Source organism: Mus musculus, chromosome 19 (assembly GCF_000001635.26).
Source record: "Mus musculus strain C57BL/6J chromosome 19, GRCm38.p6 C57BL/6J".
Taxonomy (NCBI): Eukaryota; Metazoa; Chordata; class Mammalia; order Rodentia; family Muridae; genus Mus; species Mus musculus.
This window is the reverse complement of record NC_000085.6, coordinates 34683251-34709618: the sequence shown is the minus strand read 5'-3', so window position 1 is coordinate 34709618 and position 26368 is coordinate 34683251. Positions and strand designations below refer to the sequence as shown.

The 26368-nt window shown below is 39.1% G+C and overlaps 1 protein-coding gene and 1 pseudogene across 3 annotated transcripts in view; both read left to right on the top strand.

The window, feature by feature from the left end:
• Window positions 1-26368, top strand: part of Slc16a12 (solute carrier family 16 (monocarboxylic acid transporters), member 12) — a 79093-nt gene that overhangs the window by 37875 nt on the left and 14850 nt on the right. For 2 of the 3 annotated variants that reach the window (NM_172838.4, XM_011247246.2), the window contains exon 2: window positions 18728-18975. In NM_172838.4, coding sequence (NP_766426.1) covers window positions 18866-18975 — 110 coding nt within the window. In that variant the 5' untranslated portion in view covers window positions 18728-18865. Of the gene's footprint in view, window positions 1-588; window positions 648-18727; window positions 18976-26368 lie in introns of all 3 variants that reach the window. The other variant, XM_006527078.4, reaches the window with a different exon arrangement.
• Window positions 25938-26259, top strand: Gm46654 (predicted gene, 46654; annotated as a pseudogene).

Below are 26368 nucleotides of genomic sequence, written 5' to 3'. Positions count from 1 at the left end.
AAGAAAGGCTGACGTGAATGTGGTAAACACGTTAAGACGGCAAACATCAAAGGTGAAAAACAGAAAAGCACGTGTGAACGGATGCTGCATAAAAAATACAAAGCACATAGCTAAAAAAGAGAGTAATATGTTCCAAGAGTCAGAAAATGACTTAAATTCATAATTGTAAATTTCTCACTCAGATGACTGCCCTGTCTTTCTGTCTTTTGCCCACTTATTTATTTATACATGTATGTTTATGATATATACATTCTGGGATCTTTTTCTGAGTTGTGTCCACTATGTGCTTTTTGGAGTGCTGTTAGGGTCCTCAGAACTGTAATTTGTAAGGATTTATTCTAGTTGATGGTTGGACATGTTGTCTTGCTAACACTTAGGAAAAATCATCAAAAGAAAAGAAGCATAAGTTTATGAATTTGATATCATTTTTCTGTAAAGAATTTTCATGTGCAGTTCACATAAGAGAGGCAGCTATACTGCAGTAATGAAGTGAAAATCACTTCAATGTCGGAGGGATATATTACTACCGGCTTTCTAGTCTTCTTGTTTCTTCCCCTAATATTTGACCCTTTTGTATTATCTCGATAGGTAAAAATCAACAGTGGGTGAAGATGTTGGATCTACTGACAATTTTTCCTTTTGATACTGTAAGAAAAATATACTTTCAGTTATATTTCTAACAAATACTTCCAAGTTAAGATACCTATTTACCAATAGTTTTCTTAACATGCTACTATTTGATATAATAACTTATTTAAGATGTGTGTGTGTGCATGTGTGTGTGAGACAGTGGATGGGTATCAAGCCCAGTGTACTATGCACACTGGTCAAGTACTCTACTACTGAGCTACACCCTCTGCTTCTAGTTAAACACATTTTGAGCACCTATTTAATGACTCTGCGTGTCAGCATCTCTTCTAAATTGGAAAATGACTAAGTAAAGATTAGACTGCCTCTACGGACACTATAGGGACAGAAATCAGTCACTGTTAATATATGAATATTTTTCATCATGTGCCTTTCCATGGATTATAACTTATAACTGGAGATCAAACCCTTTAAAGGGGAACTTTACATCAGAAGGTATGTGGCAGGAGAGTTTTGGGAAGTCTCGTGATGGATTTATAACTAGTCCCTGAGTTACACATAGCTAACCTCATGCCAGGGCAGTGCTCCATGTGGTGGAAAATGAGTTGGCTCAGGGGTTTAACAGAGGTTAAAGGTCACCAAGGCTGCAGACCTGAGTTCAATCCCTGGGCTCTAGGTGGTGAAGGAAGAATTCCCTCCTGTAAAACAATCTCTGACCTCCACACTCGCACTGTGGAATGTGTGCATCTACACACATACACTTTCACAAAGAATAAGTAAGTGTGATGACATGTGTGTGTGTATACACAATTTACAAATACACATATATGTTTATATATATATATATATATATATATATATATATATATATATATATATATATATGCACACACACATGATATGACTTTAGAGGCCTCACTGAACAGTTTTATGACTGGGGTTAGGAATCCTTAGAATTTTTCAGCAAGGAGAATTTGTTTAGAGGAACACAAGATTCTTTTTTGTTTTAGGAATCATAAATCTGGGAAAGGGACTAACAAGGAGGAGGGGGATGATGGGGATGGTGGGGATGAGAGAGGATGTAGGGAAAGATGAATTAGAATACATATGTATAAAACTATGGAAGAACCAAATTAATTTTAAAATTTAAAGTATCTCTAGAAAGGATGAGCTAGTGCTTTTTCTAGACATGTGCATTTAAGGCACCTTACTGGTTAATAATAAAACCTGCAACTTGGCAGGAAGATGAGAAGCAGAGGTTATGGTTTTGCATCATGCATTTGAAGGTGACAGCTGGCTGAAACTCCGGGAGTGCCTATGTCTTACGGAGAAGGAGAAAGGGGGGCCAGTTTCACAAGTAAGTTTTGTATTTGAAACACTGAAACATCCCACTCAGTGAGTGTGAGGTTGAGCACCAGCTCTAGGCTTGTCCAGAGCCTGAGTACACCCAAGACAAGCCAGCCTCTGGGCAATGCTACCTTGCATCCATTTCCATTGGTTTCTTCCAGTTCCCTCCCCATCCTATGCCTTCCTTGCTCCCTGCTCCCTGCTCTGGAAGCTGTCAGCATGGACAGCATCATCTGGCTTCACCAAACCCCACCCTGGCATTCTGAAGGCAGGAGGAGCCTGAGACGGTGTGCGCATACATTTCCTTCACTGGTTCACTGTTGTATCATATAGAGTAGTTGCTTCCTACTCCCCAAGACCTTCTACAGCAAGCAACACACCAAGGTAGCTGCTCTCTCCCTGTGCCTTCTCAGGCATCACATGATGATAGATGCTGTTTTTTTTTTTTTTTTACTATCCCCCTTATTGGATAACACTGCCCGTAGTTTGTGTGCTTTTTGTTGAAAACTTTCCTCCTACTTTCTAGTTCCTGTTGGATCTTACATCTTGCTTACTGGTAGGAAACCATGATCTCCCAGGTGCCAGTACTGTCCTCTGTAAAGAGTGGTTTCTGCTCTGGGAGCCTCAGGCCTGAGAGACAACTAGAGAAGTCCAGGGACTGCACATCTGCACATATGGGCAGGGTTACCAGTTGGTGAAACATACTACACATCACCTTGATTTTCAAATGTGTAGAAATGCCTCAGTGAGCCATGAAATAGAATTTTTTGAAAATATGAAGTTCATTTTACCCAATGTCTTTGTACATTCCATCAGATAATAAATGTTAATAATAATGACTATTTCCAGCTTGATTAGGGTACATTTTTGAATATATGGCTCCTACTCACATGCAACAAAGTTGGGACCTAGTTTTGAGGTGTTTGTTGTAACAGTGGGGGATTTAAAACCAGGAGGTAGAGTCAGCTGATCTTATGAGGACAGGGAAGAAAGATAACTAAGAAAAACCTCAAAAAACGTTTTTAAAAATTACTTGTAAGTTTCTCATTTCAACAAAGAAATGTAGGTTCTGGGTCCTAGGGTGCAGGAAGAATAAAAGGATAGGAATTACAGCACTCCACTTTCAGTCTCGGCTACACCTTGTCCTTTGTGTGACCCGCTGTGTCTCAAGCAGTGAACAGAGTCTACAGAACACAAAAATAAACATCTCCGAGGGCCTGTGGAATTTGATGGCCTGTGGAATGTGGGGCAGACATCGGGCTGCACGCCAGGCTCTGCAGGTGAACCCTCCCAGGGCCCACACTCCTTTTCAGCCACTCTGTGAAAGGGAAGAGAGGAGATGCCTGGCATGAATTCCCATTTCTAGGCTTGCCCCACTGTTCTCTCAGAGCCCGGACTTGCCCTTGTGTTTTCAGTGAGCTGTAGTCACTTAGGGCTTCATGACTTAGGTTCCAGAAAAGTTGACTACAGAGGCTACAAGGTACAGAGAAAGGATGGATGAGTTCCTACCCAGTTTCTCAAGCTCCCTGTACCACCTGCCCATGGGCTTTGAGAAAATGGTTGGGTTAGAGGGTTGGGGGAGTCCAGTGTTTATTGACTACTAGTTGTTTCCAGCTTCTAACTTAGGCACACATTCAAGCAAAAGTTCTCACAATCTTCCACGATGCAAAGGGTTAAATTCTAGCTAGCTGAACTATTTGACTCTCTGTTCCTTGTGTCTCAACAATACAATGGTGAGCCATGATTACAGAGTAAGGCAGTGCGCTATAGACAGGTTGTCCTGTTCTTCAATAATAGCCTTCCTAGTGACCAAAAAAAAAAAAAAAAAAAAAGACTTGGTGCAAGATATCTCAAACCCCAGGTTCTCCTCTGGAGCCAGGATCCTTTTGATGTGGTTGATCTGACTTAATAATGCTGTAGTCTGTAAGAGTATAAACTGTGGTTAGAGAGTGTCCAAGATAACATCAAGTTAAAGAAAATATTATTTGTTGGACTGTATAGATATGAAGCACCAGCCTTATGCCGGGCAATCTGCCTATGCTTGGTTGTATGGAATATCTATCTCCATCTCAGCCATTTCCATCACAGTATCCACATCTGTCTATAGCACCCAGAAGAAGACTTCTCAGGGCTGTGTGCATCAGGACCGCAAAGGGCATGGAAGTGTTTGTGTCTCTGTATTGGCAGAAGCACCAAGTGGTGCCATTGTAGCTGCTCCTTCCTAGGGTCAAATACCATGTGAACCATTCTGGCCTTGATCCTGGGCTTCATAAAAAGTATCCCTAGCTTCAAACTACCAGACACAATGTAGAAACTGTGGCAGCTTCTTTAGCAAAGGTCAGTGTTGCAATTTAGTGCCCAACAGTTCCTGACAGACATCCAAGGTCTTCTGGTGGAAGCCAGTAGTCATTTGTTTGTTACTAGGATCTCTCTGAGGCCTAATGAGAGAGAAGCAGAAAGGAAGAGCAAACCATTAGTCTTTCTTTACCCAAGAATAATGTTTTTGTTTTGTTTTCTGCCATGACACATGAAGAAGGTCATTAACAACAAAAACAATGACTCCATGTTCAGCTGACGGCACACCACACCAAGGACTCTAAAATGGGTAATAACAATCTGAACCTAGCATTAGCCCATGCGAATTGAGCAGAGATTTTTGGTGGGGCTCTTTCTATTTTTTAATTTCTCCCATCTTTATTCTTGGATTTGAGTTTCCCCCATGGATAAGCATCTATAAATCCACCAACTGGGACACTGGGGTACACTGATGTAAAAGACTCTGCCACAAACTTTTGAAATCCTCTCCTAGCATATTTGGAAATTTGCCCTCTCATAGTCCCTAATGTGCACAGTCCCTTGGGGTTCCCTTGTCAAAGGCCACAGTGTTGAATGAGCCTTGGATCTTGGTTGAGACAAAACCAAATGTTTACTTGTTGTTTAAAAAATGAGTGCAAAATGTGACCAAGAGGCAAGATGTCTCTCGGTGACTATTCACAAGGGGCCTGCAATCAGCGGTTGTTTTACTGTTCCAGATGCCAGGACACAAAGCCAAAAGGAAAAGTGGTGTCTATATTTTGTCTTGCTTCTGCTGAAACAGGCCTGTCTAGAAAGAAGAGTTTCAAATGGAATGCCCTAAGCTCTACAAATGATATACTGCCCCCCTCAAGAATGCCTTCCTACTGCCAAAACAGCAGCAACAGAGTTCTCTATGAAACCTTTCAGTTTCTTTGTTTCTATTATAAATCTAAACTCCACAAGCCTGAGCTTTAAGTGGAGGTAAGAATGAGACATTTTGTTGCTTGTGTCCTTTACTGAGGCTATGGAGTGCTCAAAAAACAAGCCTATCATGACTTCCCTCTGAAAGACCCAACAAGCAGCTGGAAGAGTCAGATGCAGATATTTGCACCCAACCAATGGAGAGAAGCAGCTGACCCCTGTTATTGAATTAGGGAAAGCTGAAAGAAGCTATGGAGAAGGGCAATCCTGTAGGAGGACCAGCAGTCTCAATTAGTCTGGACCCCTGAGATCTTTCAAACACTGAACCACCAAACAGACAGCATACACCAGCTGATACGAGGCCACCAACACACATACAGTAGAGGACTTGCGGGTCTGTGTTCGTTCCTAGATGATGCACCTAACCCTCAAGAGACTGGAGGCCCCAGAGACTTTAGAGGTCAGATGGGGTGGAGGAATGGGAGCACCCTTGGAGATGGGGTGGGGTGGGGAGGAGGTGTGGGATGTGGAGCAGTCGGAGGGTGGGTGGGTGGGGGGGCAGGGAATGGAATATGGAGTGTAAAAAAATAAATTAAAAAAAGAGATAATAAAAATGGCATCCCCAGATTTTAAAGACCATTTCCCATTTTCCTCTAGTCATTTTGTAGATTTTACATCAATGTGCTTATTTACTATCCACTCAGAGTTAATTTATGCATATAGGGTAACGTATGTAAGGCCCTGGCTTTATTTTTTCCCACTGCATTAGTATATTCTGCTCTCTGATCACCAGCATTACATGATATTGTCAACTTTGGTTTAGAGTAGGTTTTAAAAATCAGTTGGTACGTTGTCACTGTTGTTCATTCCTTTTAGAAAATATTTACTTTTATTTTATGTATATTTGTGTTTAGCCTGCATGCGTGTCTGAGCACCACATGCATGCCTGATGTCAGCAGATGCCAGAAGAGGGTACCAGGTTCTCTGGTATTGGAGTTACAAACCATTTTGAGCCATATGGGTGCTAGGAACTGAATCCAGGTGCCTCTGCAGTAGCAGCAACCACTGTTAAACACAGAGCCAACTCCAGCCCGTGTTCGTTCTCTCTCTCTCTCTCTCTCTCTCTCTCTGCTTTCTTTTTCTTTTTTATTGGTTATTTTATTTATTTACATTTCAAATGTTATCCCCCTTCCCGGTTTCCCCTCCACAAACATCCTACCCATCTCCACTCCCCACCCACTCCCGCCTCACAAAATTCCACCTCTAACAACAAAAATAACAGGAAGCAAAAATCATTGGTCCTTAATATATCTTAACATCAATGAACTCAATCCCCCAATAAAAAGAAATAAACTAACAGACTGGATATGTAAACAGGACCCAGCATGACCCAAACCCAAAAACACCGTGTTCTTTTTCTTAACAATTAATTTGACTTTTATAGATTTTTCATATTTTCTTACAAATTTTAAGCCGGGTGTGGTGGCGCACGCCTTTAATCCCAGCACTCGGGAGGCAGAGGCAGGCGGATTTCTGAGTTCAAGGTCAGCCTGGTCTACAGCGTGAGTTCCAGGACAGCCAGGGCTACAGAAAAACCCTGTCTCGAAAAACCAAAAAAAAAAAAAAAAAAAAAAAAAAAAAAAAAAAAAAAGAAAAAAAAAGAAAAAACAAAGCAAATTTTAGAATCCACTTGTCATTCTCTGTTTTAAAAAGAGACTATTGACATTTCAGTTGGAAATTCATTGGAATTATATTAGTCATTTTGGGAAGTGATGATATTCTCCAAGTCTTGTAATCAAGAAATCTGGTTTTTCTAGTTCTCTGTCTCTCAGGCCTTCTTAAATTTTTCTTGGCACTGACTATAGTTTTTAGTCTTTTAAGTAATATGTATAAACATGGTAATTCATTCCTAAGCATTTTTTATTCTTCAATATTTATAAAGTAGTATTTTAACTCCAACTTTTAAATAAATATTTTAAAATTATTAACTATTATATGTTTATGAGCATTTTATCTTTATGTACATCATGTGTGTGCCTGGTGTGTCCATGGCCAGATGAGGGTAGACTCCTCTAGAACTGGGGCTAAGATGGTTGTGAGCCATCATGTAAGTGTTGGAAGTAAAACCCAGGTCCTCTGAAAGAGCAGCCAGTGTTCTTAACCCCTCGGCCCTTTCTCCACTCCAAGAACTTCAATTTTTAATTTGTATTAATTATCATTGATATAAAAATAGAAATACATATAAAAGTAATAATAAAGGACCCAATTAACTGAAATTAATATCAAAGTGTAGCCATAAGAGATGAACAAGCCAGAAAGTATGAGAAAATTTTGTAATACATTAATTCATATCTAGGATAAGGAATTCTTATTTCTCATTAAAATAAAATCTTAGTGTCTTAATAGGTGCCTCGTTCAAGAAGATATCTGAATAGTTACTTATAATGTGAAAAGTAGCTACAGCGTTAGTCACCAAGGAAGTACAAATCAGTACTAAAATGAGATCATTAGCTACATACTAGAATAGCTTAAATAAGCATATCTCAACACCAAGTATTTTTAAGACCGAAGGTGCTAGAAATGCAGTATGTTGTTAAAAATATCATACAACCACCTCAAGTGGTTTGGCAGTTACTTCTGAAGTTAAGGTATTAGTTATGCAAAACTCAGCAATTTCCTATACATCTACCCCAGAAAATAAAAACACATGTCTACAAAACACTTGTTCACAGTTGTCCTCTGTTGTATTTATTATGGTCTAAAACTGGAGTCAACACTAATGTCCATCATAGGCACAGGAATAACAAACTGTAATGGGTCCATACTACCTCCTACCAGTGAGTAACAAAATGGCGTCAGCTATGAACAAAACAAATGGAGTGAAGCTCAAAATACTGTCAGAGGGTTCTAGATGGAACTCAGCAGCAGAGCCTGTGCTTAGCGTGGATGAGATCCAAGTGTAAGCCCCTGGACTGGAAAAGTCCCTACTTGTATACAAATCTCAGATGGTAGCCTATCCTGGCAGGCACAGATCAGTGGTAACCTCATGCTCAGAGAAGTGCCTGGAGGTATGATGGGACAGACATGTTACTGCAGGCAAACAATGGGAACATTAGCTAGTGGTGGAAATGTTCTGTGTCCTGATTGTGGTCAAACACATTAAAATGTAGTCTTTAAAATGAGTGTGTTTTGGTAGCCGGAGAGATGGCTCAGCAGTTAAGAGCACTGGCTGCTCTTCCAGAAGACCAGAGCTCAGTTCCTGGTAGCCAGATGGCAGCTTGGTTCTACCTGTAACTCCAGTTCCAGGGCATCTGACATCCTCTTCTGGCCTTCATAAACACTGCACACACACACACACACACACACACACACACACACAAATCAATAATTAAATAAATCTTTTAAAAGTGTGTTTTGTTATATGTAAATCACATCTCAGTTTTATAAGTTTTTAAGTTTTTAAGAGTTTGTTTGGTTTCTGTGCACATGAGCATCTTTTTTGTGTATTATCCAGCCATGGTTCCTTGTAAGGGCCGCTTTTCACCTCTCCTGGGTTTATCCGCTTAGTGGTATCTGGTTTAGGAGGCACACATATATTACTGTCACAGTGATGATGAAGACAATGTTTGTTAGGTTCTAGTTGTTTTCTGAGTTCTTGTAAACCAGGCCAGAGTTGTCTTGGTCACCTAACATCCTTTGAGTTTCTTGACCCTAATCATAAAATGATTCATCTTCTAATGTCTAGGTATTGGAGTCTGCTGCTTGGATAATCTATGGTTTGTACTCTGTGTGGCTAGAACATGAATACATTCCCTGTCTTTCTTATGAAAGTCCTTCATTATCAGGCTTCATTATCATTTGCCTCAGTGAACTTGCCGCAAAGTTACTTTTCCCTTTTCCATGGCTTTAGCTTGTCTTGCCTATTTATCATCTACATCTCCATTGAGAATACAGGAGAACATCCAGGTCATAGATTTGAGGGACAATGTGTAGGTGCCATCTTTGTTTCTTTCTTTTTGAACCCAACACAGGTTACCCAGTAAAGCTGTGTGTTCCCACAGTTACACACTGTTAGTTAAGAATGTCTAAGTTAATCAGCAATTCTCTCTTCACCTCACTACATGCCTGCCTCTGGTCAAGACACAGGAGGAGAATGGGAAATCTGTGCTACTCAGAAACGTGGGAAATTTGCCATTCTTCACGTTGTAAGTCTAAGTCCTTTAATTCCCTGGGGTAACAATTTCCCCATAACATGGTCCATGCTTCATTGTCTGAAGATATAATTATTCTAAACAGAACTTACCTTCTCGTTTCTCAATATCTATGTACTTCTTGGCTTAGCCCAAATGATGGAAAGGGGCCATTGAGTGCAACTTTTTTTGAAAAAGAAAGGGCAGTTTATCATGAGTTACTCCAAAACTATGGGCTACTTTATAAATGCTGAAAAAGAGAAGGAATGAAGCCAATTAGAGTTTACAAACAGTGCTCATTCTACCAGGAGACTTAAAAACATACTAAGGAGGTTCTTGGTGCAGTGTTCTCATTTGGATATGAAGTATCATCTAAGAGGCTTATAGGTTTAGGGCTTGGTCCCCAGCCAGTAGCGCTTTTGAGAGTGATTGGTTCATGAGCATGTTAACCTTACCAGTAGTTTAATTTATTGATGTGTTCATAGCGGAGTAAGTTCTTAGCAATAGAACCTTCTAGGAGGAAGCACACCACTGGGCAGTGTGTACACACTCTCTTTCTCTGTATTTTTGTCTCTGTCTTTCAATCACTCATCTCTGTGTGTCTCTGCCAGTCTTTCCCTCTCCCTTTCTGTCTCTGTCTTTGTCTCTGTCTCTCTGTCTCTGTCTCTGTCTCTGTCTCTCTCTCTCTCCTCCCTCCTTTCCTAAGCAGCATGAGATGAGCAATTTTGCTCTAGCACACCCTTTGAGCCATATTGTTCTGCCTCACAGACTCAGCAGCAATGAAACTAGCCAACCATGAACTAAAAACACCAACCATCGTCTACTTTCCCTCGTTTAAATTGTTTTTCTCATTTTCCACAGAGACAAAAAGCTGACTTGCCACAACTGGCTATTTGAAGTAGAGACTATGTCTTAAGTAGTTTTGTGCCTTTTATATATATAAGTTAGGAAAAGAAGTGGTTCAGACAGGGTCATACCCCTGAATAGGGCCTCTTGGACACAGTCATTACAGCCATCTTGATTCACTCATCAGTTTTCCATGATAACCTCTTACCTCTATTATGGCTGCAAACTATATTATAGAGGAAGCAAATTGCTAACAGGTAAGACACTGGAAATTGGGGATGTTGCAGAAGGAAAGCAATGGAAAGTGACCATTCAGAGCTTCCAAAACAGGAGACTCCAGGACCGTGTTTCCATTCAGCTGCCTGCTGATGCATGAATTTGTGCATACCTATAGATAAAAGAGGTCACTTAACACTGAGGGTAGCAGGAAAGAGATACAGCCCATCCCCACAGTGTAGTGCTTTATAGCAAAGATATTGAATGTTAGCAACCCTTTGCAAATAATTAAATTCTTTAGAGTGCCAAGAGAATGAAGAGAATTGGAACTATATTCTAATTTGTACTAAAAGGGTAATTTTAGAAGGACATTCAAATACAGAATTTCTGATAGAGAAAAACCAATTCTGAAGCAAGAATAGGATGCAGAATACAATTATGTTTTAGCAATTGATGTAAAAGTACAATAAATTAGAGGAGTACTAGTAAACCAAAGAGTTGCATGATGGTAGTGCTCTCTTTGTTTATAGTTTTTTACATACTGGTGACTCGGTAAAAGATTTCCCGGGTGTTGTTCTGGCAAATATCAGGTGGGTTAATCATTTACAAGTTAATGTGATGGGAAAGTCTCCAGGAAGCTAGCTTTGCCATGCTGAACCTGCACATTTCTTTGTGAAGATACATCTATTTAAAAAAAAAAAAAAACCTTTTGAGAGAAACTCGAATGTATTGATTTGTGAGCAAGTATAATTATAATTCTAACCTTCTAGGGTCCCCTCTTCTCATCCTTTGTCATGTTTTAGCATTGTGTGGACATCATGTTGACAAATGTCCATGGTAAATTTGAAATCCCCCAGGTCAGGTGTCCAGCTGTATTATCTGAAGTCTGCTAGAGACATACATTGTCATTCATGTTCAAATGCAACATCATCGAGGGACTCTCTCTGAGGGGGAGCTTCTGCATTGAGAAAAGGAGAGAATGGTGTTCTTTCCCAAGGATTGTGCTTTCTTGGAGAAACCGTGAGGAACTATGTTGCCACTGAATGCTCTCAGCCTTCCTTGGAGTCCTGATGAGGCCAGTGCTTGCATTGTGGCCATTCAGGTTAACTTTGACTGACAGTAGACCTCCATTTATCATGTCACTACAACATGATGAGGAGTGTTGCAAAGTTTATTCAGATTTATACAGTTGTGCTTGTGTTTCTAAAGATGTCATTTTCTTTTAGTTAAGATGGTGTGCCATTGGGCCAGTGTAAATAAGGGAAGGAAAGAGGATGAGATAGGCTTTGATGTTGGTGCTGGGAGCTGAACCATTAAAGTTGTGAAGCCAATGGCTGAAATATCTGTCCAGCCATAGATTTATACACTTTTGTATTTTGTTAGTGTTCTTTATGAGCAGATTTTTTAAAAAGTGAATGGTATTTATTATCACATATTAATGTTTCATAATGATACTTTTTTTTCTCAGTTAAACAGGGCTGGTTTATTGAAAGCATACGCCAAGACTGATTGATCAGGGTCATAGCTCAGACTCAGGAACTGAAAGCTATGACCTTGGACATCGTCCAGAGTGAGTTTTCATAGGGAAAGAAAACATTTGCTCTGAAGAAGATACAGGATGGGTTGCAGGATGGTCAGCCTTCTTCCAAGTTTCTTTAGTAGTCCAGATAACAGTTCAAATTAACTTTTATCTAGCTTGGCTTTGAATGAAAGCCACAGTTGGGGAATTTCCACATATAATAAATAATAAATAGTAATAGTGAGAATCAGAACATAACAGGACATATGATCAACCTAATCTCATCCTGAGCCGAATTATTTTTCTATGTCCGTCCTTAACCTGCTTTTTGTGTCAGTCAGTAACATGGGATGCCTTAAACTTTTTAGTGTTGTAAACCTTTAACATTTTTTCTTTCAATTTTTGAAAATATTTATTCCTGGTATTATTACCATAATTTAAAGGGCAATATACCCGATATATGGAAAAGAAGAGAATAAAGAAGAAAAAGAAAAGAAAAGGTCAAAACTACAACATTAAAAAAAAACCCTCAGGAATGTATATTTAATTGAATTCATATTGCATTAATCACTTGCCATATTTTTTATTTTTTAGATATTTTCTTTATTTACATTATGAATGTTATCCCCTTTCCTAATTTCCCCTCTGAAAATCCCCTATCCCCTACCCCCTCCCCCTGCTCCTCAACCCACCCACTCCCATTCCTGGTCCTGGCATTCCCCTATACTGGGGCATGGAGCCTTCACAGGACCAAGGGCCTCTCCTCCCACTGATGACCGACTAGGCCGTCCTCTGCTACATATGCAGCTAGAGCCACAAGTTCCACGATAAGTTTTATAAAGACAATTTAATTCAAGTATATCATGCACTCACCTGTTTTCTTCCTCTTCCCTACTGCTAGGCCCCTTCCGGCCCCTAGACAGTCCAACTTCTGCTTTCATGACATATATGCATAAGTGATTTTTATTCATCTGTAAAGTCTTGGATTCACATATAAGACAAAACAAGCAGTATCTGCCTTTTGTAGCATTTTTATTTTATCCATTCGTCTTCCGATGAATACCTGGGCTGGCTCCATTACTTGGCAATTGCAAACAGTGTACAGTAAAGGTTCATGAGCAAGTTTCTCCAGTTTGTTGACTTAGAGTGTGTTGGCATTGTCCCAAGAGTGGTGCAGCTGGAAGGTATACAGTAGTTTCCGCTTTAGTTTTTGAGGACTCTCCATGCTGATTCTCAGAGTGGCTGGAGTAATTTGCATTCCCATCAACAGTATATATGGCTTAATTTCCTCTACATCTTCAGCAAGATTTATTGATGTTTACGTAATGGTGCCCATTCTGACTGGGGCAAGAGGAGAATCTTGATATAGTTTAAAATTGCATTTTTCTGATGTGATTAAGAAAGTTGAATACTTCATCTTTTAAAGGCTACTTGTTTACTTCATTAGCCTATATATTGATTGGATTCTTTGGATAGGAGGTAGGTTTTTAAAAGTTCTTGTATAATGTTACTATCAGTCCCCTGTACACTGTATAACTAGCAAGGACTTTCTGCTGTTTTGTGAGCTGTCTCTTTACTTATTATTTCCTGTGCTGTAAGAAGCTTTTTAACCTTCTAGAACCCCATTTTTCAGCTCCCGGTTTTACTCCCTGCATTCTTGGAGTCCTTTGCAGAAAGACTTTGCTATGCTTTTGTCTCAAGCTGATCTTCCTGGATCCCGCTATTCATTTCAGAGCTTCAGATCTTGCATTAAGATCTTTGATCTATTTTGAATTATTTTCTTTTAGTTTTGCAAGGTGAGGGCTTGGGACCTACATTCATATTTCTGAACGTGAGAGTCCAGCTTTCCCAGTTCAGCCTGGCCAGGAGCTCTTTGTCCATGTACTTTTTTATACTTGTATCAAACATTAGGTGGCTATAGCTGCATGCATTTAATTCTGAGTGCTCTTTTATACTCCATTGATATACATGCCTGGTTTTGTTTTTTTGTTTGTTTCTTTGTTTGTGTGTTTTGTTTTCGTTTTCCTAGTAGCTATTTATGTTGTTGTGGCCCTGTGGTATAGCAGGAAATCAGATGCTGTGATGCCTCTAACGTTATTCTTTTTGCTTATGATTGCTTTCACTGTTAGGGCCTTTCTATGCTCCCATATGAATTCTGTGGTTTGTCCTCTCCTAGTTTTGTGAAGAATGTCATTGAAATTTTGAAAGGGATTGGATTGAACTTAAAAATTGCTTTTGGTAGTTTGGCCATGTTCCCTGAACTGTTTCTTTCATTAATGAGCACGAGACATCCTTCAGTCTCCCAGTATCTTTGATTTCCTTCTTCAGTGTTTTATGGTTTGTAATTGTAGAGATTGTTATGTCCTTTGTTTAGGTTTATTTCAAGATACTTTTTGAGGCAATTGTAAGTAGGATTATCTCCCTGATTTTTTAGCAGTGCGTTTGCTATCAGTGTATACAAAGGCGACTGTCCTTCTTTTCTTTTAGCTACTGATTTTCATGTGATAATTTTTTTTGCCTGCCATTATTTTTCTGAAAGTGTTTATCTGCTCTAAATTTTCTAAAGAGGTCTTTTGGACCTCACATATAGAATCCTATCTCCTGCAAATCTGGGTGCTTCGACTTCTTTATTTCCTGTTTATATCCTTTTTATTCCCTTCCTTTTGTCTCATTGCTCTAGGAAAGATATCAAACAATTAAAATTATTAAATAAAAGTGGCAAAAGTAGACCTTGTCTTCTGATTGTAAGTGGAATCCTTTGAATTCCTGCACCACCTCATGTATATAATGTTGGCTATAGGTTTGTATTTTATATCCTTTATTAGGTTAAAGTAAATTCCTTCTTCCGGTATTTCATCATAAAGGGATGTTAAACTTTGTCAAAGGCCATCTCACCATGTGATTTCTGTCTCTAAGTCTGTATGCTATTTATTGATTTTTGTGTGTTGAGTCTTACATTAATTCTCTAGGAAGAAGCCATCTTGGTATGTAAGACTTTTCAAAAGTGATGAATGACTTTTCAAATGTGGTTGAACTCAGTTTGCAAGTATTTTATTGAGAATGTTTTCATTCATATGTATCAGAGATATGAGCATATAATTTCCTTTCTGTTCTGACCTTATATGGTCTTGATATCAAACTAATAAAATGTGTTTGGTGGCATCTCTTTCCTTTCTATTTTATGAAATGATTTATGGGCATGGCGAGTACTATAGAGATCAGACAGAATACACCTGTAAATTCATCTGCACCTGTGAATTCATCTACACCTGTGCTTTTGTAATACTCCTATGGTTGTTCATAAAATATCTGTCTAAGTTGTTCATATTCTTTGGTTTAATATTGGTAGATCACCTGTGCCTAGAAATGTACTCATTTCTCTTTGATTTTTCCAACTTACTGAATATAGATTTTCAAACAGTTTTCTGTCGATGTCTGTTGTAAATATCTTTTATATATTTTTTTCTTTTCAAAAGGAAAGGGGAAAAGGAAAACATTCACAAGGAAAAAGCTCACAATGTTTTAAACATAAAGTTTTGTGATAGGTTTATGCCTGTCCTACAGTCTATAGGTTAAAAAATTCTGAAATACATCGTTGTAAACTCTAATGACTTCTAGACTTTCTATATTGTATATTGTATATATTATATAATATATATATTGTCTTAGTCAGGGTTTCTATTCCTGGACAAAACATCATGACCAAGAAGCAGTTGGGGAGGAAAGGGTTTATTCAGCTTACACTTCCATACTGCTGTTCATCACCAAGGAAGTCAGGACTGGAACTCAAGCAGGTCAGGAAACAGGAGCTGATGCAGAGGCCACGGAGGGTATTTCTTTACTTACTTGCTCCTCCTGGCTTGCTCAGCCTGCTCTCTTATAGAACCAAGACTACCAGCCCAAAGATGGCACCACCCACAAGGGGACCTCCCCCCTTGATCACTAATTGAGAAAATGCCTTACAGCTGGATCTCATGGAGGCATTTCCTCAACTGAAGCTCCTTTCTCTGTGATAACTCCAGCCTGTGTCAAGTTGACACAAAACTAGCCAGTGCATATATGTATATATACATACACACATATGTATATATACATGTATGTATATATATATATATATATATTTATGAAAATGAAAGAAAATAAACTGGGAAAGAGATTACTAAAGGTTACGACAGAGCTGGTGCATAAGACTAGGGACTAGGGAAATGCCCAGTGAAGGAAAGGAACAGAGTTGGGACAGGTATCATCTGCCTCTGTAAGGAACTGAGTCGGGTACCATCTGCCTCCATGCCCACTCACCTGAAAGCACATACCAGTCTGTCTCTATGCTTTCTTTCTCTGCCATTTGGGTTGGTGTCTGGTATCTTCTGATGAGACCAGAATCTCTGTAGCATTTCACTTCCCTATAACGAGAGGGTATGGCTAGATAGGGCAGTAGGTGATAATACTCAACTACTATACACTTAAGAAATTAAAGCCTGTGGGGACTGGAGATGTTTGTAGCTCTTCAGTAAGGCACTTGCATAGCATACCCTGGGTTTGATGCTCAATACACACACACGCACACACACGCACACACACACACACACACACACACACACACACACACGAAACAAAGGAAGGAAGGAAGGAAGAGAAAGAAAGAGAGAGAGAGAAAGGGAAAGAAAAGAAAAGAAAAGAAAAGAAAAGAAAAGAAAAGAAAAGAAAAGAGAAGAGAAGAGAAGAGAAGAGCAGGGAAAGAAAAGAGAAGAGCAGGGAAAGAAAAGAACAGGGAAAGAAAAAAAAAGCATTATAAATGCTACAGAAAGTCCAGCTACTCTGTCACTATAGTAATTAGGATTTGCTCTAACCTGTTGAATACAATTCCAAATATAGAAACCCAAGTCTAATGAATACATAGTTATCACCTGTGTGGATTACGAATGTCCAGAGCTGGAAAGGCTGAGCACTCACAATTGTTCCAGAACCCAAAATTCTGCCATGGGTCTCTGGTGTCAACAAGAGTGAGTTTAGCTCAAGTAGCTGAAGCTGCCTCGTCGCATACCTTGTTCCAGTATTGAGCAGGGAATGAGGGCAGTCCTGGAAGACTCTCAGCCTTTGAAGTGACCATCTTACCTGTGCTCATTCACTTTCTACCTGTATTGAACGCCTGCCATCCCTATTTTCAAGGAAAGACAGGCAAAGTGGCTGGTCACTGAGAAGTTCTGTTACTTTAAAAAATAAAAGAGAAAAAAATGAAAGAGAAAAAAATGAAAGAGAGGAGCTGGGGAGACGATTTATTAAGGGCTTGAGACTGGATCTCCAGCACTCACGTAAACATGGATCTGTAGAACTCTGGAGAATGGGAAAAGACACAAATCAAGAGGCAGGGTCTGGGAGCTCATTAGTCAGCCAGTCTAGCTGAGAATGGCAAGGTTCCTTTGGCCTCCACACACACACATGCACCTGTATATACACTTCTATACACTGAACACACACACACACACACACACAATTAAAAAGAAATGAAATTCTAAACTCTTGTAATTCTCATCAGACGTAAAGGGAGCACGAGGAGGGATGATTGGATTCATTTGGATGGCTGTTGCCTTTTCCATCATCATTTACTTTGATTTATTTCATTCCATCTAATAACCAGCAATTGATTTGAAATGACCCTAAAGCATGCTGATGTGTGGGTTCCTTCCACACCTATCATAGACATATAGCCTAATACAATGTCCACTTAATTTGAATAAAGAATTGAAGAAGCATTCAGAATTTGAACACTTCAGGTTGGCAATCATTAAAATTTATATTTAAAGATATATATTAATTTTTTATTCCTTTTTCACCACTATATTGGCTTTAAAGTGTGATTGTAAGGTGTCACTTTCAGTTTTTAAATTATGTCTTTCCAATGAATTGTCTTTGAAAATTTTTATATAGAACATATTCTGTGAATGATTTAAGAAAACGTTAGAAGATAATACTTATTTCTGATAGGAAAGGTCTGGTTGGTTGTATTGCTCCTTTCTTTGCCTTGTAGTACAGGTGTTTTGTGGAGACAGAATTGATATGGCAGAATATTTATGACTGCGATCTTTGCCCCGTGTCTGAATCCATATAAAAAAACCAAGGCTGTGAAACGCTGCCTAGCTTCATTCCTTGGTCTGACTGAGGACTAAGAATCACCTAGGCAAGCACGTACTGGAATCTCTCTCCCTTACTGCTTTTCCGTTTCTTCAACAGAGATGGTGCATGCTCTCAATAGCACAAGAAGGTTCAGGTAGAAACAGCAAGGTTCTTTCTGTACCCAAAAAATTGTGTGGCCCTTTCAATATTTGAACAGCTATGCAATGACATCTGTCGTTCTCTCGTTTTTTTTTAATCTAATAGAAGTAAATATAATAAATGGACATATAAACACATATTAGGCTGTGCTATCATTTATATGTCTGAAAATCTGAATTGTAGGTGTGTTGTGAAAATAATTTAAAGATATTCATACACATTGCTAAAGGTTTTTAAGGTTTATATTATACCTGATGTTTACTTTTGGTTTGGCATAAGCTACTATTACAGTTTTCTTGGCTTCTTGTTCTTTATGAAATTTCTAAAGGAGTAAGTGGTAACTTCTCAGGGATTGTGAGTAAACATTTTTAGATTTATTTAAAAAAAAAACAAAAAAAAGAGATAACTAATGGTCTTTACTATGACCTGGTATTCATAGTTATAAAAAATCATATTAATAGGAGAGTAATAATTTCTTATCAAGAGAATAACATGACAATAAAATAAAACATATTTTTTGTTTTTCTTTTAGATGGGCAGTAACCCCTATGCCAGGTAGCATCCTGCACCAACTTTGACTATCAACAGGAAGTTACTGGGTAGCGAACACTCAAGATCACAACTTACTGCTGCAGTAACTTGGAAAGAGAAGAAAACCAGAATTGAAACCATGACGAAGATAACTAGAGTCAGCTTGGCATCCCCTCCAGATGGAGGCTGGGGCTGGATGATAGTGGCCGGCTGCTTCCTTGTTACCATCTGCACCCGGGCAGTCACCAGGTAAGTGGGTCTTTCTTCTTGATATGCTAAGGATGTGCTCATATCCTTCCCTGTGTGTGTTTGGCTGCTCATGTATCTTTTCCTTTGCAAGGTGTGATACCACAATGTTACAGAGTCCTGGATGTTGCTCTCTTCCCTAATACATTAGGGATATATATTAGGACACTTAGGAGCTTTGCATTATGTGAGAAAAAAAAATCTAATCCAGACATATGTCTTCATGAGTGGCTCTACAAAATGTGGAAGTGTGTGATATTTCTTCCTATTCTCTACATTGCACCTATTTTAAATATGAAGCATAAAATCATCCTATATGAAATAACATGAGAATTGTCCCAATATTTTTACTTAAAAATTATTTTCCTATAATAGTTTTTTTTATAAAGAAATCCGTTTTCTAAGTATTTTAAAGAATTGTTAAATGCAAATCCAAGAAGATAAAGGTAGCATAAGCTGAGTTAGCTCTAGAGATATATAAGATGATCTTCATATGACTAATTTTCTTATATATGATATATTAATGAGAAATTTTAATTAGTATAAGTATTAATCATTAATATTTTATAGTAGAAACAATTGAATTTATGATTTATAAGCCACAAATATAAAAAAAAAAACACTATGGCAAGAGATTACAGTGTACAAAAGATCCTCAAGCTTGCAGCAGGGGAATAAGAAAAATATCCCCAAGACTGAAGTATGAAGTTTATAACAAGTTTGTGAAGATATCACAGTGGAAGTCAAATTTGTACAGCTTTAAAATTTATATTCTCTCAGGAGGGAACAGTAGAACTTCAAAAAAGTCCTTGAAAACTCTTTTGCTTGTTAAGTGTTAAATATGGGAACCATCAAATCTAGAATCCAAATTCTTGTGCTACCCTTTGGTGGCTGAGGTGACAGCAGCTGGGTTTTAGGTCGAAGGAAAGCAAAACAGTGACTCCTTTAACCTTCCTTGCTCATTTAATTTTCCTCCAGAGACACAGTACTCAATATACTGAATGTCCATCTAGTTCTCTTCGTGTCTATATGAGTTAATGCTTGTGATTTGCATGTGACTGTTCTGCCCTCACTTTTGTTCCAATGAAACAGGGTCTTTCTTCTCTGGCAATGCATTCTATACAGTACACGAAAGTATTTGTGATGATAATTTATTTGATGACATCGTAGCTAAAGAAAGTATCATTTGCCTACCAACAGATACAGTGCAGGGTGTTTTATATTTGCCACCATTAAGGTTTGTTGATTATGTGTCTATTCTGAGTCTGAAGAGACTGTAGAGTTTGAAAGATCATTTTTGTGTGTGTGTGGCTTCTTATAAATAGAAATGTCTTTCTGTACCATTAGAGGAATGCTCTGGAAGTAGTTTAATTGCATTATAAGGAGAGATTATGCTGTAGTGTTCTGAGTAGTTCAGTTTTCATGAAGAACTTGTATTCTCACAAGGTTGTCCGTAGTGCTCCTGGTTGCAATACTAAGATACTTCTCTCAGTCACTCAACTGAGCTTTGTGATTTAGATGAAATGGGCTTGCTAATCCCTGCTTCATGGAGGGGCTAAGAGACTTATATCTATGGCTACCAGGACAGAGATGAAGAGAGACTTAATTTTGCTTTTTTTTTTTTTACTACAATGCTCACACTCATAATCTATAGACATTTAAAGTACACACACAAACACACACACACACACACACACACACACACAGAGAGAGAGAGAGAGAGAGAGAGAGAGAGAGAGGGAATTCACTATTGCTTTCTCTAGAATATAACTAAATAAGTTCTTATCCTATTCTCACGCATATACTACACTTTGATCCCCATTCACACTTGTGGCTTATCTTCAGTATCATCAAGAGAAGCTATAGTATTAGGCACAGACTTTTTAAATGTGTTGGTTATGGGAAGCATTGTCTACAGGTGGGCTACTCCTATCCAAGGAGCTGTCATGACAATAACAATAAGTCATGGTGCCAAGAGCATACATCTCTCTAAACTCTACCTTCTCTGTTCTATTGATACTCAGCCATAGGAGATAGCACACCAATTCCTGTACCAACAAGTCCACACGAGTGACTGTTTGTATGCATTCAGTGAACTTTCTGGAACTACAAGAAGTGTTTAGAGTATGAGTGTGTGTGTGTGTGTGTGTGTGTGTGTGTGTGTGTGTGTGTGTGTGATGACATGTATCAGGAGTTTGGAAGACCATCAGTAAATGGATATCTTCCCTTATTTGATAGGATGTTGAATCCATTGGCTACCACTAAAGGCTAAAAACCTTTTATCTTCTGTAGGTTGTACTTTTTAGTTTCTATTTCAATTCATTTAAAATCTGTTCCATTGATGATTATCTTCCATTCATTGAAGATATGACTCTCTCTGTACTAGAGGCTTCTAAAGAAGTAGATTGATTGGCAATCTTATGGTAGACTCATGCACAATTGACTGAGATACAAATAAAAATACCTGTATTGACTTGAGTTCTATTAAGTTGGGTGACCTTTGGTGATAGTCAAGGGACTCAGCACCCTGTCAAATAAAAGAAGTCACCCTTTTATGGGTGGCCTTTTCAGCTCATGATGTAGATCATCAAAATGCTATATTAACTTTGGTCAGTATGGAATTAAAATATGATCGGCAGCAAGACAAATTCAGGCCTGGAGATTCAGGGTTGGCTTTCTAGAGAAGTCCTTGAAGTAAAGTCTTAAGGGATGGAAATAATTTGGCCTGGCAAAAATGAAGGAGGAAGATGTCTCAGCCTGCACCAGTACCTGCCCTTCTTCACCATGCCGAAACTGCCATACATTCAGTCAGAAACCAGAAAAGAAGACCATGGCTCCAAGTCAAGGCAGAATACCAGACTGAAGTCAACAGAGGAGATCAAGACAAGAACACTTAAGCAGAATAAAGGCAGAAAAGAAAGTGAGATGATGTAGCCAGCCCAGGAATCTAAATGTCACACATCAAGAAGCAGCCAAGAAGACTGGATGTGAGAGCAAGAGAATCGAACCAGGGCAACCTGCCTAACAGATAACCAGCATCTACTGGACAAGCACCTTAACACAAAACATCTTGCATTCTGATGGTAAAATTCAAACATGTTGAAAATATATAAAATATTTTTCTTCCCTACTTACTAACTCAATTTCACTGCCTAAAATTAACCTCACCGATATTTTTTTTAAGTTCAGTCTCAAGAGGAAAACAAAAAGCCTTCTCAACCTTGAGCTAACCTAAGTGTACATTCTTGTTACTTACATAAGCAGGATCATTTTTGATATGTTGTTCTGTCCCCCCCTTAATAATTTCTCTTGAGACTGTTATGTATCAACCACTAAGGTTCTACCTTATTGGAAAATAGTTGCTTAGAATTCTACTACGTGCTCTTATGCTCTTGCCTCTCTCTTGCCTCTTGCCCCCTTACCCCCAATTCCCTCCTCCACGTGGTCATGGCCGGTCCCCATTTCTCTATTCTCTCCTTCTCTCTGCCTTTCTCTGTCTCTGCTACCCTCTTAACTGCCCTCCCCATGCTCTGAATAATCTCTATTCTATACAAAAAAAAAAAAGAGGAATTCTATCACATACTTTTATCTACAATTATTTGATACATTTTTATTGATGTGATTTTATATCGTCTTCTGGTTTTTGCTTTTATAAACAATGCTATAATTATAACTCAAGTCATTTAAACATTCTATCTCAGCTCTAGCCTTGTACTTTGAAAAAACTTAAATTTTAAAGTTCAACAGGCAATGAAAGCAGTCATTATTATTTATTTATATCTTCTACTTATTACTATGTATTGATTATTTCTTTTTTCTTTAAGATGTCTTTATCAAAATACATTATTAACTTAAGGATCATATTTAAAGTGCAATTACATGAATTATCTACATATATTAACAACTTGAATGGTTACTTTAGAAACAAAAATTTTATTTAAATATTCAAACAAAACAATATCCTAGGTTTGAGACTTTGTGTTGCCTAGATTTCCTGAGTTCAAATAAACTGAGTAGAAATAAATTTCTGGAGTTCTTTGGAGTTTTGGAGATTTTTTCAAACCCTTTTGAGTCAGGATAAAAATGAAGTGATTGTAACGTTACCGAGCATTTACTTTGTCCTTGTTGGCATGCTTTCAGATAGTTTTCGTGAAGTCATTCCCCACCACATTATAGGATTAGTCAAGGGATATGACAGAGATTTTAGCTAGTCGTCTACAACATCGCTGTGAGTCAGTTCTTGATCCAACTTAGCGTAGCTAGGACAGTGTCAGAGCAGTGGTGAGCTTGAGCTTAACAGGTCATAAAGCTCATTGACCTGTTGAGTCAGATCATCTTTAAGAAAGGGGGTTTGGTTATAAGTGATGACACTGGTTGTGATCTGTTTCTATATTTTGGGGAACAAGTCCTATCAGACCCCAAAGGCTGAAGAGACAACATGAGATGCATCATTCTGATCTTTGTGAGTCATGCTTATAAAAATGCTTGCTCTCTAGATGAAGAAATTGGAACCCTGAGAGATCAGCAAGCTTCCTCACTCACTGTTTCCGTGGGTATGAATCTGGAATAAGAGCTTTGCTTTCCTGACTCTTGTTATTGCAAGCATCCGGATGCATGTGTGCTCCTATTACAATTCAATTTATTTCAGATATCCCTGGATTTTAAATCTTACAACACAAACCTTCCTCAACGGGAAAGCTCTATGGTCATTTCTCTCCTTTTTTAAAGAGGTGAAAAATGACCGTATTATTTCTTTTCACTTAATTATTTTTCATTTGTCACTTGGTCCTCTTCCCATTGAGTGACATAACCATCTTTCTGAACTTCATGAGTGTTGAAATGCTCATAAAGGTGGATGTGGTCATTGAACTTTGACCTCTGACTAAGGTTCTCAACTTTCCAGAAATGATTTTCAGATCCAAAGTTTTACTGATAGGACTAGTCAACTCATTTCAGAAACAATCAAATAACCTGTGCCCTCAGGGGTTCACAGAGATTCAACTGCCAACCAGAGAGCATGCATCAGTCTGACCTAGGCCCTCTGCACATATGCAACAGTTCTGCAGCTGGGTCTTCATAGGGGATTCCTAAAGTGGGAGCAGGGGCTGTCTGACTACATTGCCTGCCTTCAGATCCCTTTTTCCTTACTGGGCTTCTTTTCAATAAAAGAAGAAGATGTGCCTGATTTTGCTACAATTTGCTATGTTAAAGCTGGCTGATACCCATGGGAGGCGTCCTCATCTCTGAGGAGAAGGGGAGGAGAGATGGATGGCGGGATGGATGGGAGATAAGAGAGAGGGACTGAGAAGAGAGGATGGAGGGGACACTGCAATCAGGATGTAAAATAAATAAATAACTTAATTAATTTAAAAAAAAGGCAAAGCAAAATTTTTAAGAAATCACAAGGGACAGCACAGTAATATTATGTTCCCCAGAGCGATTTGGTGAAGAGACTGGTTTATAATTTCAAAATATCTTGCCATTTTCTCAACTACTCTTTACTGTCACTTCTGCACCTTTTTCACTGATAGTGGTGATTCATTCTGTGTTTTCATAGCCTGTTTGGATGCTCCAGCTTGCCTCTGCAGTGCCCTCTGGTGGCACTGCCACCCTATCTTCCTCCTCTCTCTCCAGTGGAGCCTTTCACTTCCTTACATTCCAGTCAGATTCTCTATCAAGGGGCTCCCCTCCCTCCCTCCCTCCCTCCCTCCCTCCCTCCCTCCCTCCCTCCCTCCCTCCCTCCCTCCCTCCCTTCCTTCCTTCCTTCCTTCCTTCTTCCCTCCCTCCCTCCCTCCCTCCCTCCCTCCCTCCCTCCTTCCTTCTTCCTTCATCCTTCTTTCATTCTTCCTTCCTCTTTCACCTTCCTTCATTGTCTTCTTCTGTTGAACAATTTTTATAAGCACCCAATTCATGACAGATACTATACTAGATGTTTGGAATTTAGTGTGAACTAAGACATATATGTCTTCCTCTGTCACAGCGCAACGTCTAGTGGACAATACAAACAAGTGGAAAGGGAGTTGCCAGACCACAGATGAGCATGCCACATGTAGAGGACGAGTACGAGAAGCATCCATTCCTGTCTTGAGCAATAAGGGAGCAGTCAAGGAGGATTTCCTGGAGGTGTGGAATGGCTAACTATCTGAGATTAAAACGAGCACTTAGAGGAGAATCACAGAAAAAGCTATAATGTACGGACGTGCATAATACACAGGGACTGTGTTGAACGAGGTAGAAAGAGGTGACTGAAGTGAAGTATGCAAACAGTGGGCAGAAAGGAGCATGGACACCAAAGACTTGCAAGTCAGGCTAAAATGTTTGAAATGCCAGCATCTGTTCTAGGAAGGCACTGTTTGCAGAATGCGCTGAAGACAGCTAAGTGCTAATGGAGAAGCATCACTTAGGAGCTTTGGGCTACAGTTCAGGGGAAAGGTGTTGCCGTCAATTATGAACAATAAGGGCGATGGAGACCCATGGAGGGATTTGAAGGCTCTGAAGAGGGGTTGGAAAACTTGATGACTAGATCACTTGTCGGCAGTCAGGCTCATTTTGGTTTCCAAGGCTTGTTGGCAATGTCTGGAGACATTTGGAGAAGATGCTGGAGATGCTTCTAAGCATCCTGCCACACAGGATGAATCTCGCCCAGCCCCACAGTCAATGCTGTTCTACTGAGAATCCTGGGTGATGGATAACTCAACCATTTTGATAATGAGGCTATGTACGTTAACTCACAACTCATTCTGATTGAAGGCTAAGTAGTTAGGAGAAGATGATAAGACATTTTAGTTCCAGACAAGAAGCAGCAGAAGAAGGGGACTTCACAAGATTTTAGTTATTGCTTTTACTATATTGGTGTTTGTTTTTTTAATTAAAAAATTTAAATTAGCCCTCTGCTGTTTGGTAATTGAGGTGGCCATCACAGACTCTGGGTCTCTTTTTTCATCGCAGACACTTCTACTGCAAAGATGGCCAATGTTCCTAAAACCCAAAGGACTCTTTGTAAGACATGTGGCAAGTATCAGCCTCACAAAGTTACCCAGTATAAGAAGGGCAAAGATTCCCTGTATACCCAAGGGTAGTGGTGCTATTATTGCAAGCAGAGTGGCTACGATGGGCAAACAAAGCCAATTTCCCAAAAGATGGCCTAAACCACAAAGAAGTTTGTGCTCAGGCTTAAGTGTGCTGAACCCAACAGAAGATCCAAGAGCATCCTGGCCATTAAGAGGTGCAAGCATTTTGAACTGGGAGGTGACAAGAAGAGAAAGGACCAAGCGATCCAGCTCTGAAACTTGTATTGTCTGAAAGGAAAACATGAAAGCAGTAGGAAAACGATCTGTTAGAAAAGAAATTTATTGTCAGTGATACAAAATAAGTTTAAATTAGCATACAAGATACT